The sequence below is a fragment of the Carassius carassius genome, chromosome 28 (genome assembly GCF_963082965.1).
Source record: "Carassius carassius chromosome 28, fCarCar2.1, whole genome shotgun sequence".
Lineage (NCBI taxonomy): Eukaryota > Metazoa > Chordata > Actinopteri > Cypriniformes > Cyprinidae > Carassius > Carassius carassius.
In genome coordinates this window covers 13050546-13068016 of record NC_081782.1, presented here as the reverse complement: position 1 = coordinate 13068016, position 17471 = coordinate 13050546, and the positions used below count along the sequence as shown (strand labels likewise).

At 36.5% G+C, this 17471-nt stretch overlaps 1 protein-coding gene across 1 annotated transcript; it reads right to left on the bottom strand.

Moving 5' to 3' along the window:
* Window positions 1–2161: 2161 nt before the first annotated feature.
* bbc3 (BCL2 binding component 3) lies at window positions 2162–10843 on the bottom strand. Its single transcript, XM_059514402.1, has 4 exons — window positions 10630–10843; window positions 8940–9177; window positions 6206–6402; window positions 2162–3200 (listed from the first exon to the last, which is right to left on the bottom strand). The coding sequence occupies exons 2-4, from the start codon at window positions 9163–9165 to the stop codon at window positions 3099–3101; spliced, it is 525 nt and encodes a 174-aa protein (XP_059370385.1). The 5' UTR covers window positions 9166–9177; window positions 10630–10843; the 3' UTR covers window positions 2162–3098.
* Window positions 10844–17471: the final 6628 nt, after the last annotated feature.

Here is a 17471-nt window from a genome sequence, read left to right as displayed (position 1 = left end):
TCCTGCCTGTCCAGTTAGAGCCAAAGAGGAATGCTAAAGAACGTAATGTAACATTCGATATGACTGATAGTCCAAACACGTACGTATGTAAAGTATTGGAACAAACCGTACTGAATGTGTCACATTTGTTTGCCTTTCAGTTGAGGTGTATTATGATGTTTGAATATGTTGAGACTCTACTGCAGACATGCAAAATCAGATCTTCGGGCCTTACATGGATAATAAACATGAGCCTCAAAAGACAGCACAGCATCAGTGAGTCAGTCTGAGTCAGATGAGAAGACTGGTCAGACCGGTTGAGCAGGTGCTCAAGTGGGAGGGGCAGCAAGTCATGTAACGTTTTTCATTTTTTAAAATTCGTTGACAGTGGAAACATGGGTTACTAAGTACCACTAATAGGCCAAACCTTTTAAAGATTCTTATCTTTGCAGATTTAAGCATTAGTATGGAAAAGATTTTTAACTGTTCTGTGCTAATTATAACAAATCAGCTATAGTAAAGTTCACTGAAAGGCAAAACTCCCACAACAGACAGGATGTCTCTTTCAAAATGAAGTCAGGGTATAATGTTCATCTTGATTGAAATTCAGTAGCCAAAAATAAGACATTTTATTAAAGTTGCCATGAAATGGAATCTATTTTCTAAACAAATGTTGTGAAATATTAATCGTTTTAGTAAAAAAAATTTTATTTTTAAAAAGCGATGTTTTGGTGAAATGACCCACTTCTCTCCGATGACACATGCTGTACTTCTCCAAACATTTTAAACCTTGTCCCTTTCTTCAAACTCGTTTTCAGATCTGCTGCCATCCAATCAACAACGATAAATAGAACCTGAAGTAGAAGTCCTGCTCCACTTTTTTTGTTCTTTTAGATAATCCGAACACGTAATGATATTATGGCTTCATTGCAAAGCCATGATTGTTACAGATGATGAAGAGTCATACACTTCTAAATTATGTTTAGATTTAACTTTTAGTAAAGACTTTGTTTTATTTTAACGTGAAAGGGAAATTGAAACATTTAGCTTACTTAACTTTGTTTGAAGTTTGAATTGGTTAGAATTAATATTGTAAGAAAACGCGTTTCAGGCAAATGTGACTTTAAAAAAAAAAAGCAGAATGGTGAGATAAAAAGTCCCAATTACCTTTTTTATCCCATGGAGGAAACAAGCTTCTAAAATTGTTTTTTGTTGGCCCCATGTTAAAGACTTTTAATCTAATATATTACTGAAGGGGTCACAGAAAGACTAGTTTTTAAAAATGTTTGTATTTAACTTGTCAAATCCTTTTTGATTGACAAGTGTGAGGGAAATCATACAGAAAAACCCCATCCAAAACACTTGTAATTCTCATATTTATTGAAAATGGTAAGAAAAAAAAAACAATACAAAATTTATATAGGAATTTTACATAGAAAATTTCGAATGGCAAAAGTACAAAGCTAGAAAATGAGCAACATGAGTTTAGTGTAAATCTGAACGTACAAATAAGGCCTTTCTGCATCTGAGAACACATATCGATGAGAAGTCACAAGGTGGCCGCAGGAAAGAGACCACGCAACTGTTTTACAGGAAGTCATGAGACAGGCAGCCACAGGAAAGACATCTCTGCTCCACAATATGCCATGAAATCTCTGTACCAACATTACAAAGCCGACTCATGCAGAAATGTGAGTGGTTTAAAGAGTTTTCCCACTGACTTGCCACAGTTTTTCAAATGTGGTTTCTAAAGGAAGTGCTTGAAACCCCGAACAGTGTTAAAAATCCCAGATAGACCTGGATCTGACACGTTGATTCATAGAGAACATGTCTGTTCAAGTATGATGCTATTTTGGCTCAGTTTAGTCCTTTATGTAGACAAATAAATTACAGCAGAAAAACATATGAAAGGATTTATTTAACAACTTTTGAGGGGAGATATTTGGTCCATAAGACACAACACTAATGAATATCTCCATGCTTAGTTAATCCACTTGCTCATCGCAGAACATTTTCTGTCAAAAACAAATCATCAAAATAACCAAAAGTACAAATGATTGACATACAAAATAAATTAGCTTGTGCTTCTCAAATATTTGCGCAAGGTATATTTTTATGGGGATTTTTTACAGGACGCCACTTTATTTAATTTAAATCCAATGAAATTTGAACAAAGAACAGGCAGAAACTGATTTCCAGTGTCGGTCTAAAAAAATAACAAAAAACAGAAACCGAAAATGGAACTTAATCATAAGTACTTTAAGGTCATTTAATTAAAATATACAAACCACATCAGAAACAAAACTCTCATTTTATTCTATCCTGTCTTTTTTTTCTCGAAAATATGTACACGTGTAATTCATACAAATATTAACACTGCTCTCCATCCATTTCAATAACTATTGGTCTGGCATTCCCACAAGGCTTTCAGCCTCTCTCCCATACCTCCATTGGAGGTGACCAATCTTTGAATTAAGTGGCAAATCCGTGTCCCGAAGTATAGATTCAGATATGGGGCAACAGGTTCAGTTAACCCTCACACCATCCAGTGATTGTCCCTGATGGCTTTAGTACACAAAGAGCTAAAAAAACAGCGTTAGCAAGGCACGATCCAACTGTGCTCCATTAGTATAGTGCGTGAGCATTCCCTTATCTCGCTTATCACCCGTTTTCCATTAATGGTGTGCGGGTGTGTGGCCTGCGCCACTGATAGTGCAGCGCAGTTATTGCTCCTGTAAGGCAGCTGAGAGGAGAACCCACGACATAAAGCACTTCTGGGCCTGAGGCGCTACACAGATCTAATCAATTTGTTTGCTTGAGAGCAACCCGGGCTTAATGCAACTCCCCAGCATTGCAGTTAAAGATGCAAAAGAGAACGATGCAAATGCACAGAGAGCACACACTCCTACTGACGTCTATATCGGGACACACACTTCAGTCACTAATGCTACATGAGAATCCATGGGAAAAGATGTACAAAACAAACCAACCAAAAAAACAAACAAACAGAAGACAGATAAAGAAACAAACGTGACATCCGATCCTGCAGAAAAGTCCCATAGTCTTTAAGTGTTCGGCAGGAGAGCGCCTGCACTCTTCCTGTGGCGTAACCCGTCTGTTTATCTGAGGCCGTGCTGATAAAGGGCATTGATAGTGTCGGCGACGAATGCGAAGAGCCCGTGGTACAGGCCTCTCCAGTTTTGCCAGCCTGGGACGGCATTCTGAAACAAAGATGTAAGAAGAATAAGCTCATCATGCGTTTTATGTAATGCAAAAAGTGAAAGGGAACATAAGAGGCACAATAAAACTTGTTTTTGTGCATTGCATCTAAAGCACTCAGGGACTGTAAAACCATACAGCTGACCTAATTAAGTTTCAGACTTCGCTCTAATCACCTGCCTACCATTGTGAAAAAGATGCACACTTTACAGTACAAAAAAAAGGGCTCTTTTTGTAGTTGTCTTTAAATAATATTCTTAATTTTATTATAATAATCTACTACTGTGTATAAACTGAATGTAATGTTTTCAGACACTAAATTGCATGTTAATCATAATTAAAAATAACTATGTAATTTCAAAATAATTTCTATATTCGTTGAAATATGGTTAAAATGTACTGGGAAACTAACAGTACTTTTAATGTCATTACTATTGAAAACTTCAACTGAAAAACTGCAATTCAAGACTTTAACTTGTATGTGATATCAAATAACTCTTTACAGTTCAAATTTTCAAGTGTGTTACATGTATGTTAGTCAACACATCAAAACAAGTGTACTTTTTAAAGCATGATAAAAGATTATTAAAACTATTTAAAATGTACTTTAAAAGCAGAACTGTTAAGAAACATAGTCAAGTACTAAATTTAAGTACACTTAAGTGGCCTTTTATGTCATTAATATAATATCTGTAAATAGTTTAAAAAAAATTATACCTGAGATTTGAAGTTCCCTACAATTGCATATTGAATAATGTTTAGCGCACTTCTTTTCTACAATGGTCTGAAGCTAAACACTCTGCCAAAGTCAATTTAGGTCTGTGCCTCAGTTCCTTTCCTGTGTGGAAACTGAATTTGAAACTTTGACTTTGTGTAATTAACTTTTTCCAACTCTTCTATCTGTAATCAGCTATGAGGTAATATCTTAAACCTTTTTGACCATTAGAAACGCTCGCATAAAGCTGTGAAGGTGGGTTTGAGTGGGAGTGTGTGTCAAGGTTGCACACAGACACAAGGACGGCTGAGGCAGTCCCAGACAGACAATGTCTGCAAAGTGGAATCAGGAGAGGCAGCACATTACTGTCAACAGCTGCTATGAGTCATCCGCTAAAAATAACTCCTCCGAGGGGGGATCAAGTAAAAGAGAGGGAAAATAAGAGAGTGACAGTGAAAGAATGAGCTACACGCAGAGAAAGGTGCAAGATGCATAATATAGACAGACACGGTGTTGAAAAGTTCAGGGTTACCACACCTTTTCACGTTTATTTAGAATCTTTGTTTAAAAGATTAAATATTTAGATAAACATTATAAAATTAATTAAAACGATTATATAACTTGTCAATTAAGTAAACATTAAACTTTTTCCAAGTAATCACACAAGTAAACAGTGCTTAAGAATAAAGAATACATTAAGAACAGTGTGGTTTTCTTGTCAATATTTAGTTTTAAATCATTTTAATAACATTACAGATGAAGGCAGGCCTATTAGGCTTCATTTACACTGCACAGATCCAAAATTGTGAAACATATACTTTTTTGTGTCATCTTTTGTTTACACCTACCTCAGACAAATCAAAAGCTTAAGATAAATAGTATATATTTTTTTATTATTATTATTGAATCAATTATTTAGGAACAAATTATATTTACTATAGAAACTTTCAAGATTTTTCAAACTATATATATATATATATATATATATATATATATATATATATACATACACACACAGTATATAAAGACAACTGAGATGTAAGATTATATTGTAAAATCACTTTTTTTTAGCAAATTTTAGAATAATTTTAGCAAATTAGATTATAGAAACATCCATGACTTAAGATTTTGTTCATTTCCAAGTTTAATATCCTATGCAAAAAAATATTATAATAGAAAATATCATTTTATAATAATTATTTAGTGCTTTTTTAATAATACAGCTTACAAAAATAATTTGAATTCATATAGATTCAATTAATTTCCATGATAAATATACTACGTGAAATAATTCATTAACAAATTCTATTGAAAATAAAAACTTCCATGACTTGAAGATTTATTAATGTGTATGATTTAAACATTTTGTTGAGGATCCCTGGAAGGTGAAACAGTCAAAGATGAAGAAGATGGAACACAAAGCTGTTAAAGAGAAAGTGTCTGCATGACTGAAGGCTACACCTACAGGGGACCAAAGAGGTCAAGGAACAGAGAGAAGTGACTGAGCTGGTGGGAGGAGGATCTGTGGTTTGCCAGTCTCACATGCTGACAGTGGAAGAGAAGGCTATATGTGAGCATGCATGCTGCACACTCACACTGAGCTTTTGTTGCCCTGCCAGGGAAGTCCCTGTCATGTCATTCTTCTGCCGGCTTCAGTAAACAAAGCCGTCATCCAGTAAAAACACACTGCTATCAGAGTTCAGAGAGGCCACACGACAGGTCGCAGGCTTTCTACACGTGACCGCGCCGGCAGCTGCCTCGACGAGACATTTACTGCGTTTTATTACATTGCTTTTGTCGGTGCATATGCGGGAAACTGGGACGAATGTGTAAAAGCAATTAAATCCACATATAAAAGTGGTGCACACCCTTCAAACTAGGTAAATAAAAGAGCGGAGAGCTGCATGCTGAGGCAAAGCGGTGACGTCATGTGTGTTTGTCTGAGGAGACGAGGGGGAGGTGGGTTTGCTTGAGGGGGGAGGGGAGATTAGCCTCTGTTTACTCCTGTTCACTTCACCGAAGAGCTCCTCACGCGATACAACAGGGATCCAGAGCGCCAGAGAGGGAGGGAGGGAAACTCGACTCCAGTCACAACACTCACTACACCCTCGTGAATATCATATTGATCCATTTACTAGAAGACCCACTGGAGGCTAGATTTGTGAACGCCCTGTCCACACGCCCTCATATTAACAAAGAGACACTGCCCGTTTACTTTATCGCACTTAATGACACTTTGGCACAAGCTGTGGCATATGTAAACTGACGCAACTAGACAAACGCGATCCTTACCCTCTGTAGAAAAACAGTGTTCATCTGGTCTCCGATGGTCCTCAGCTGTGTGGCCACCCTCCCGACCGCCTGCTCCTCCAGCCTGGGATCGTCCTCAGCCGTAGAGCTGCTGGAAGTTGAGTCTTCGGAGGAGCTGTGGCTGTCTGGGAGCAGATCGGGCAGGGGAAGCCGGGGGCTGGAGAGTTCCTGTTCTATACCTAAAAATCAAGAATATACAGTATATTCATTGTACAAAATAGATGAGAGTACACATATCAACCATTATTCTTTTTTAGTTTGATTAATGTATCATCCACAAATATCAGTAAGTTTTTGGGGAGTCAAGTCACACAACATTACATTTTACAACATTTTATTTAATAAAATATCAATACATATGAAATTTTGAGAAAACGTTCATCATAGAAGAGGTCAGTTCAAGCCATTTTAAATACATATTTCATTTTTATGTTTTTATGTTTCACAATATATGAATCATTTAGACAACAACAACAGCTAAAAAGGAATCATATGATTGACCCATTCAGTTATTCATGTTCCTCAGCACTTGTGGCTGTTTAAGCATACTGTTTGTACTTAAAGGACTAGTTGTGCACCTGATCCATTGACAGTCATCATTTGTTGTCATACTCTCTGGTAGTTCTGTCAAACTTGTGTCAAGGATCATTTCGGGTTACTACTTTGAGTAAAGACGCCACTGTTGCAATGTTAACAGTACTCTCATGACAAAACCGTGATGTATGGGACTGTTGCACAGGTTCAGTTGAGGCCACTAGTATTTAATAAGCATTTAACAGGCCGACATGCAAAGGAGTGCGCAATCTAACTAAATACAGATTCAGCAGAGATTACAATAGTGGTGAGATTTCATACACAATGGTGAGCCAAATTCTCTATTTGTACTTTAGTACGCATGTGATGTCATGCGTTGAGCCACAGTGTTTGTTTTGTTTTGTTAGGTCAGTTCTTTAAGCTCTATATAACATTCACATTCTATTCTCTACAGTAACGGTAGCACCAATGCCATCTGGGTAACCGTATGACCGCTCATTAACTTTATTGACTAAATGCAAACTTCAAGTCCTTATTGTTTATGGGACAGCAGGACAACAACAATAATATATCATCTCTGAATGAGTACTGCTATTGTTACATGGGATAGTTCACTGACATTTTTTACTGGTAGCTCCTTGAGATGTGAAGTGTGGACTTTCTAACTTTATTATGTGACATCTGGCATCCAACTGACCCAATTAAACACCCACGAACAGCAAATAGCTAACGTACTTTCAAATCCCAGTGCCCACCTGTCACACTTGTGCCTTTAAAGTAAACCTTCATTCTTAGTACCTTGTGAAAAACAAGTACACTAAAGTACACTTTTTTTTTTACAATTAAATAAAAATGTATTACAGCTTAAATTTATATTAAATGCAGTTAGTTAAATGTAGGTGTTCTTTACTTCTTAAGTATAACTGTAGTATATTGTATATTTTATTTCCCAATTACACTTGTCTTTAAAAAGTACACTGCTAAATGAATCGACAAGTATTTAAGATGAACTAAAATATACTTTATTATCATTTCTATTAAACTCTGTATGTTGTGTATTTAAATTTATTCGTAATTACACATAATGATTATGATTTTATTAATGATTTTATTAATATTATATTACATGCAAGTACAGTGTTTTAAAAATACACTTTTAAGATTTGAAGTACCCTTCAAGTGCACATTCAGTGGCACACATCTGTCAGTCTAAGGCATCTTACATCTCAGTCGTGGCCATCTTTTCTGCCCTTCAAAGTGAAGAAAGTTTGCATTCATTTTCTAATCTACAAAATAGGGATACATGAATATAAAAAATCTGACTAATACTAACAGGATTATAGTTATATCTTTGACCAATAACCGATAAAAGCCCGATATTTTGACTAAATCAGTTAAAAATATTCAAAATCAATTGTTTTAAATGCAACCTGAATTTAGGTTTTGCAACATTATAATGTTCATTTTGAGATGTAATAAATATCACATTCAAAAGTGTTACTAAATTAAACGATTAAACACCAGTGAGAATATCATTTTCTTGCTTTCCGTGCAAGTGTGCACAGAGAAAATGCCTCTGAGCAGAGGATTAGTGGCGCAGCCGTAAGAATCTGCTGATCCTCGGTGCAGGTGACTTGAGAGAGCCGGAGTGCTGGGTTCTGGCTTGTTGCCAGGGTAACTACAAGCCTGTGGAGCCTGAGCTAATATCCAGCCATTGGTGGACAGGAATGAGGGGTGGGCTGGGATAGGGTGGACAGTTGGAGGACAGGGAGGGACCAGGGCCAGGCTATCAGCTAGTGAAGAAAGCCTTTAAGGAGGAGTGTCAGCAGAAGTGTCAGATAAGGTTAACTGATTGCTAAAGTGAGGTTAAAAACATGAGGAAAAGAGAGTGTGAGGAGTGAGAGACACAGAGACATTCAGATGATACATGATTCTGTGTGACAGGTTGCCATTGTGGACCGCGCAGCACTTGACAGGAAGCCAACAGCAAAGAACATGTCTAAACATGCCTCAGCAAGAGCTCTCTGACTAGGGAGGGGAGGAGGGCACTTCCTGGTACATTTTAACCCTTGGAGTCAAAGCCAGTGATTTTGCCTTCTGAATCTCATTTAAATATATCATGCTAATGATTTCCACCAATGCACATCACATAAACACGAATCTCTGTGTTGCATCACCTTACCTGTATTATCCCTGAGTGGATTGTCCTGCTGCGGGATGCTGTCCGAGCAAAAGGCATCTTGTGTGGGGACTTGGGTTAGTGGTGGCAAGACAGTGCTGGTTTGTGTAGCGATGGTTCGGTGTCGGTGGCAGGGCCAGGCTTCCTGACGTAGCACCTCCATCCTGCAGCTGTTTGGGGCTCCAGGGTTGCGATCACACGCCCTTCTTTCCATCTCTGGACGGGCCATACCAGATACTGCCTGAAAAGCAAAAAAAAAAAAAAGCACACACAAATGACATCATATTGTATGTTATTGAATGCAAATTAAATTTAAAATGGACAGCAGTCAAATTGTTTTTATTCTATAGCCCAAAATAAAGATTAAAATAAATTTGCACTCATATAGACTTAATGGAATAAACAATAATAATAAATTATTTTTTAATTTAAATAAAAATGTAAATATCTGACCTAAATAATGATTCAACAATCATTTAGACTTAATGGAATAAATTATAATAATATTTATAATAATATAAAAATTATAATAATAATTATATATTATAAAATAAATCAACACCACGTAATTATGAAAATACATTTACAAATATTAAGACCTAATTGAATAAGCTACATAATAATAATAATAATAATAATAAGAAGAAGAAGCAGAAGAACAATGTACTAACATTTCAGAAAGATTAAAAAAAAACATCCTAGCAATGCATTTGTTTTATATGAGCCAGCAACCTATATTCTGGGCGTCCACAAGATGGCAGAAACTAGAGCCTCGTGTTCACGGGATGTGTTTGTAAACAAATCCGTGCACGCGATGTTACGCACCGCTTCTCCCGCGCTTGAACTCGACCTCACACGCCACCGCGAGTCTTTTTAACACTCAATGCATGTTAAAAGCTTCATTCCACTGGAATGCATATTATATTTTCCTTATTACGACACTATGATTTTATCGATTTTTCTCAGTTGGCAACCAGGTCTGATGTGGAAATGTTGAAGCGTCGGAAAAGTGGCACGTACAAACGCACAGCCGGCGACTTGCTGAGTGATGCAAGGTTAAAGATTTAAAGAGATGGAAAATTTTGGAAACTGACAGTTCTTTGACATACAGGATATATGGCATGCTTGTTTATTATCTTATTATTATTATTATCTTTAAATAACCCGTTGTCATACTACAACTTTGCGTGTTGAACAGAAATAATTTCTTCGAACATAAGCTGGTACGTTAGATGCGTTTTGCAGCTGTTTTTTTTAAGACGGTCTTAACTGTTAGTTTGTTGGTTGACCAGCTACAGCTACCAAACCCAGCTCGCCTGACCCCCTGTCTGCTGGTGGAGCACCTGAAGCCCAGACGGCCACGAACCAACTGTCCTCCAAAACACAGCTACTATCTTCAAGCGGGGTTTTCAGCAGGGAGGAAAACATCAAATCCGCCCCTTTTACACTAACTGAAAAAAGTGGTTACATGCTGTTGACTAAACGACATGTTTCTACTTGATCGAACCCTAAATTATTTTAATCGTGTAACCTAATGCAGTCTGGCTAATTCTGTAAATAATATTTTTGATCAATTAAAAGCAGTAATGTGCTACATATATTGTCTTCGATGTAAGTGATCTTACATTGATGTCTGCAAACAACGAAAAGATAGATGCAAGCTCAACAACAATAAAAATACATTTATGCTTACCTTCAAAATGTGTTGTAAGTCAGTAATGTTATTCCAGGGTTGTAATGCTCTGACAGCAGATATGTGTAGTGCTTTAAAAACACTTCGTTAGACGTCCGTTCATGTTATTCCACAACTAGAGGAAAGAAAAACTGTCAATTTAGTCAGATCGGCAGTGAGGCGTGCTTGTGAAGATGAAGCTGTAGGTTTATGATGACAGCAAGTTGCTTTCACTCCCGCGAAATGCTCGCATTAAAGGCCACGCCCCTTCGCCCGTCTCACAACAAGTCCTGACATGCTAAACTCTCTCTCTCTCTCTCTCTCTCTCTCTCTCTCACACACACACACACACACACACACACACACGCGCGGAGACACACTGCAGCCAAGACAGCACAGGAACTAACAACAGCCCTTTACGCCCACTGTTGTTTGTCGATTCACGATCCGAGTGGCTTCAGCGTAGATCCTGTCGATGCTTATTTATAGGTTTATAAAGTGCTTTAGTGGGATCGCTGTTTTGCATACAATAGCCTACTGCTTACAGCATTAATATAAGAAAATTAAATAAATAAATAAATTGTGTCACGGCATTAATTATTGTTTCAAATTAATACAAATCTGCCTCAAATTCAGAAAGTAAACAAGTGTTTATGTATGTTTATTGTGGAAATACAGTGCACACCTGCTGCCTAAATAGATATATGAATTAATAAATAACACACACACACACACACACACACACACACACACACACACACACACTTGGCCTATATATATATATATATATATATATATATATATATATATATATATATATATATATAGGCCATGTGTGTGTGTGTGTGTGTGTGTGTGTGTGTGTTGACCGTGTCATTCTTATGCCATTGTTTTTTTATGACAGCACACATTGAACATGAATGACTTTCCACTGACTTTACTGTAAAAACAAACAGAATTAAACGTGTTATTATTTATTGATTTATTTTATTATTAAACCGTGCAAATCGCATATGCAATAGAAAGTAAATTTGTTCTCTTGCCCCAAAAAAATCCTATTTAATATAGCATTTCGTTTCCAGATAAATAAAGTTTCCCCATCGTGTTTTATTTTCCTTTTAAAAAACAAACAAACAAAAAATTCCCCTTTGTAATATGCTTTTTTCTCTGTTTTCTAAGTCATGCACGAAATATTATGCAAATGTAAAAAGTATAGGCCTGTTTAATCGTTAACATCAAACAGTCTCTGATCATTGATGTGCATCGCTCATAACAAACTTGGCTAATAGTCGATTTAATTGTGTTAATTGAATACGGAATTCCCCATTTCAGCCCCTTTGACCTCTGTCCAGCAGCTTCCGACTGCACCCTTTTTTAAATGCAGATGCCATGCGGATGATGGAGGGCTGCGGAAATTTGGGGACCTGTTACCCACAGCAGATGAGGCTGTCCGACAGCACAGAGGGGAATCCCCTCGCAGGTACATGTCTGGGCATACAGCCCCACGCAGACTGCTCTGGGATGGCATTTGTGATGTTGTCTCACTGTTAAATGCATAGGGGTGTTGCTATGAAATGTATTCATTAGGAACGTTTATATTGTTTATTGTGAGCTTCCATAGTGATCACATAAAATTAATATACATAAAATGATTTAATAGTCTTACAAATTTATTTTTATGTTCCATTTGAAAAATTAATATAACAACAATTGTATTATATAATTATTAACAGTATAATATTGTACTAGCAATAGTATGTATCAATCAAACAACATTTACTGGCCAAGTATTACATTTTAGATAGACAAAAGACATTTCAATTCACATAAATATAATTAATATAATCTTAATTAATAATAACATTATATCAATATTTACAATTATTAATATTATAAAAGCTTTATTATATAATTACCAATAGTGTGTGTTTGTGTGTGTGAGAGAGAGAGAGCAAGAGAGAGAGATTTTTTAAATAAACTTTTTTTTTAAATGCTGGAATTATTAGGCTATTGTTATTGCTAGGAATATGCATGGTGTAGCGTTTTTACTTCTGTTTTTTTTATATACCCTGAGTTCAGGCCAGCACATAAAAAGTGACATAAACATGAACAGCTGACAGAAAAGCTCAATGGTCAAACAAGTTACATGTTTGTTCCCATCTCATCTGTGGTGACGTTTAAGTACAGTAACACAGTATCTTAACTGTAAATAAATAACTTTTCCCTTTGCTCCAGTGTCAGCTGCAAACAATACATTCATCTACCAAAGTTCACTACCTAGAGATATAGATTGCCTTTTGTGTGCGAAGGGATCCATGCGCATGTTTCTGTGACTGCAACGGCTTCATCCGTTACCAAAACACAACATCCACGTGTGTGTGTGAGTGTGGTGACATGAGAGCGAGGCTCAAGTATACTGTGTCCCGGTGACATCATCCTTTACTTCATTTCTACCTCCTTTATTCGTTCTGTGTTCATGATATCTGATAAACCTGTCCTGGGCACTGCTCGTCCCTCCCATAACACATATTTCAAGTATTAGTTTTCATTGTTGTCACCTTAATTGCCTGATCAACAGTCTCTGTTAGTGGCGCAGGGCCACAGCTGGCACCCTTCAAGGTAATGGAAGGGTGCTGAGTGACAGATCCTAGAAAATGATCTGCAGTTCCAGAAGGCTGACAAACAACAAGACTGGGGTTACATTTAGATCCCATTTGAAATGTACTTGTGGATTGTAGTCATGTGCATCAAGCTCCATTATTGTAACAGAAGGGTTCATTTTCATGTCAAGGGGAAAGAGCAGGAAAAATATTATGCATATACTTCCTGATTATCATTTTAGTCATAAGGATCTAAATTGTCTGTACTGATAGCAACAATATCAAATCAAGCAAAAATGTTCATGTTAGTTTATTGTTTATGTTTTTACATAAATATTCTTAATAAAGAAACAGAAGTGAGAGAACATTCGATTGAAACCCAGTTTCAGTCACATTTGAGTGTTTACATAAAGGATAGTAAAAAAGGAAAGGAACTAACAGAGAACACCATGTTTTGTTTACCACAGTGAGAATGTTTCACTTGTAACCACATTAAGCTGTTGTTATTAGTGCTGATCAGTGTGCCTTCTTACATGCACTGGAATCTACAAGATCATTATTAATTATGTATTATCACCCATTAAATGATGTCGGTCACACTTTAAGATCTAATTTTTGCTATTAACAAACCATTAACTACAACTTTTGCCTCAATTAACTACTAATTTGCTGCTTATTAAAGGCAGGGTAGGTAATACATGTATAAACAACTTTCTTCCAAATTTGTTTAAACTTTCTATATATATCAATGCATAATTAAAATGTAAGTACTCTGATAAAAAGAGTATAAAAATCGAGTGACTCTAGACCGTTTAATCTGTATTAAACACAGCTCATTATTTCCATTTCGGGACGAAACATAGGATTGGCTTAGGCGACTGTCACTCTCTCGCAACCATGGCAACCACCCTTTTGCCACACATGACCTGCCCACTTGCGCGTGCACGTTTCATTTGAGGAATTCAACAGGCACGGATCCTAGGAATACCAAAACAATGGCAGAGAAACAGCAAGCAAATTTCACAGTACCAGCCTATGCAGTTAGTGAAGGCAAACCAGGCAAAAAAAGGAAGACAGTAACAGTACAAGAAAAGGCAATGAACAAAAAGTCTTTGGATAAACAAAGAAATAAAACGCGAGTTTATATCGGCGTGGCTTTCCAGCGATGGCGAGAACTGAGGGAACTCAAGGGGCTGAAAAGTGACTCCTTGATGGCTTTATTTCTGCTGGACAGGTAAATCTTTCTTTTTGTATTTTGATCATACATATTTTTTTCATGAAGCATGTGTCATTAGCACACGTAGCTGCGTAATATAGCTAACATAACATTACTTAGCGAGCCGTAGTAGAGGCTTTGGAAGGAACCCAGAAGGGAGGGGGTGGAGTGAATGGAAATAATGAGCTGTCTTTAAAACAGTCGTGAGAGGTCTACAGACACTCGATTTTTATACTTTCTTTTTCAGAGTACTTACATTTTAATTATGTATTGATATATAAATAAAGTTTAAACAAATTTGGAAAAAAAGTTTTTTATACATTTTTTTACCTACCCTGCCTTTAATAGTTATAAAGGTAGTTATTAAGTTTTGGTATTGGGTAGGATTGGGGATGTTGAATATGGCCATGCAGAATATGCGCTTTAAAAATACTAATATATGCCATCCTAATATGTTTAAATCAACTAGTTAATAATATGCAAGTTAATATATATATATATATATATATATATATATATATATATATATATATATATATAGGACAGACCAAAAGTTTGGACACTTCTCATTCAAAGAGTTTTCTTTATTTTCATGACTATGAAAATTGTAGAGTCACACTGAAGGCATCAAGGGCTATTTGACCAAGAAGGAGAGTGATGGGGTGCTGCGCCAGATGACCTGGCCTCCACAGTCACCGGACCTGAACCCAATCGAGATGGTTTAGGGGTGAGCTGGACCGCAGACTGAAGGCAAAAGGGCCAACAAGTGCTAAGCATCTCTCGGGGAACTCCTTTAAGACTTTTGGAAGACCATTTCAGGTGACTACCTCTTGAAGCTCATCAAGAGAATGCCAAGAGTGTGCAAAGCAGTAATCAAAGCAAAAGGTGGCTACTTTGAAGAACCTAGAATATGACATATTTTCAGTTGTTTCACACTTTTTTGTTATGTTTATAATTTCATATATAATTCCACATGTGTTAATTCATAGTTTTGATGCCTTCAGTGTGAATCTACAATTTTCATAGTCATGAAAATAAAGAAAACTCTTTGAATGAGAAGGTGTGTCCAAACTTTTGGTCTGTACTATAAATATATATATATATATATATATATATGTGTGTGTGTGTGTGTGTGCTCATTATATAATGATGACTTTTGGGGGTAATTAAACATCTAATCATCATCTATTAGTGCAATGGCAATTTCAACATCTAATATTCACAGGTGTGACATTCATCACTTTCTCCTTGCAGAAAGGTAGTGTAAGACAAAAAGCTCATTGTGGAAGTGATGGTCAATTGCTCTAGATGGGAAAGGCTATAGTGATGTCAGAGCTGCTGAAGGCATTACCTCATCTCCATCATCAAGGATCATTTCACACATGGTTGCGAGCTGAGGAAGAGGGAGAGCAGTATTAATGGGTTTGAGGGTGGATTGCGGAGGGCTGTTAAGGCCAGCTGTTGCTACCATGACCCCATGTGACACCCACAATCCCCAAACAATGGCTTGTTGATGTAGGGTATTTTTAACACAAAGTGAAGGAATGTTAGACTCAAATCATGTTTGTGCACTGTGGAGTTTCCCACTGCAGGGTGCCTTTCTGCTGACAAGGCAGGAGTTAGTACGGTGCATTTGTTGGCGTATCAATTTCACGGTCATTTATTTTGTGGAAAGTCAGACATTACATATTGTAAGCTTTTATCTACTTAGTGTAATCAATTTTGAATTATACTACCTGTCAAAAGTTTGGAATAATTTCTTAAGCATAAGTTTCTTATGCTAATTGTGCATTTATTTGATCACAAATACAGTAAAATATGAAGCAATACATCAATATTATGAAACAATATTAGAATATATTTTAATATAAATTCTGTTTTAATATATTTAAAATTGTAATTGTTTCCTGTGATGCAAAACTGAATTTCTCGTCTTGAGTGTTACATGATCCTTCAACTGTGATATACTTCGTCAAACAAATTGTGGTAAGATAGATAAAAAAAAAAAACCTTTAGTTTGTAATTTTATCATTAAAGCAATTGAATGCATTTAAATTGATAAACAGTGACAGTAATATATAACAGCTGGAAAAATCATGGTTTTAAGCTACAAAAACTTTTTACTATTGAAAATAAGAACCACTATTAATAATAATTGTTAATAATTTAGAACCAAATAAGGATCATACGATATAAATGAATAAAATACATTTGAAAATATATACAGATAGAAAACAGTTGTTTAAAATCGTAATATTTCACAATTTTGTTTTTACTGTATTTTTTTCATTAAATAAATGCAGCCTTGAGCATAAAACTTGTTTAAAAAACATTTAAAAATCGTTATTACTCCAGTCTTTCAACCACCATTCAGCTTCATCAGTAGTAAAGGTTGCGCAGTGCAAACAGCTGCCCGCATTTCTTCTTGTAATTTATATAACCTCCGTCACTTAATGTAACAGACAATATGACTCACTGTCCCTCGTGAGGCCGTGCTGAAAGCTGTGCACCTTCTCTTCATCTCCCATGGGCTCTCATTGCTAATTGTTGGAGTGTAACAACAATTAGGTCATTGCTGAGTTTATGTTTACAAAACCTAGAACCTGACACACCTTGATTCACTGCTGGGCCAAGACATCAGACAGCGGGGCAGTGCTAGCTTGTTTATCTGAGGAACGGGCAGAGGATCACCCACTTCATCATCGAGCAGGCTTGTGTTTAAAGTGCAGAAAGTGATGCCATCCCTCTGACATCACCTGCTGTGAGTGATGGAGCTCTGGCTGGATCAAGTTGCTCTCCCTTATCAAATGATACTCTGGGCTTGCTCTGTGCACAGTGTTTACTTGGTTACGCTGAATGTTGTTGTTGGATGCAGCCTGTTTGGTCAGTTTGTGTGCATAAATTGAGTGATTTTGTGAGGGATATTTACTTTTATAGTTTATATCTACTGAATGAAAATCTTCGAAATCATCACAAATCATTTGAGAATTAAGACCTAAGAGTTTTAGCTTTGTTCAAGACAATTAAAGGGACAGAATTCTGTCATA

Coding starts and splice junctions, on each gene's coding strand:
- bbc3 (XM_059514402.1), bottom strand. CDS start 9,165: ATGGCCCGTCCAGAGATGGAAAGAAGGGCGTGTGATCGCAACCCTGGA. Junction 6,403..8,939: donor TCCACTCAGGGATAATACAG/GTAAGGTGATGC, acceptor CTTGATTTTTAG/GTATAGAACAGGAACTCTCC. Junction 3,201..6,205: donor ACACTGTTTTTCTACAGAGG/GTAAGGATCGCG, acceptor TCTTTGTTTCAG/AATGCCGTCCCAGGCTGGCA.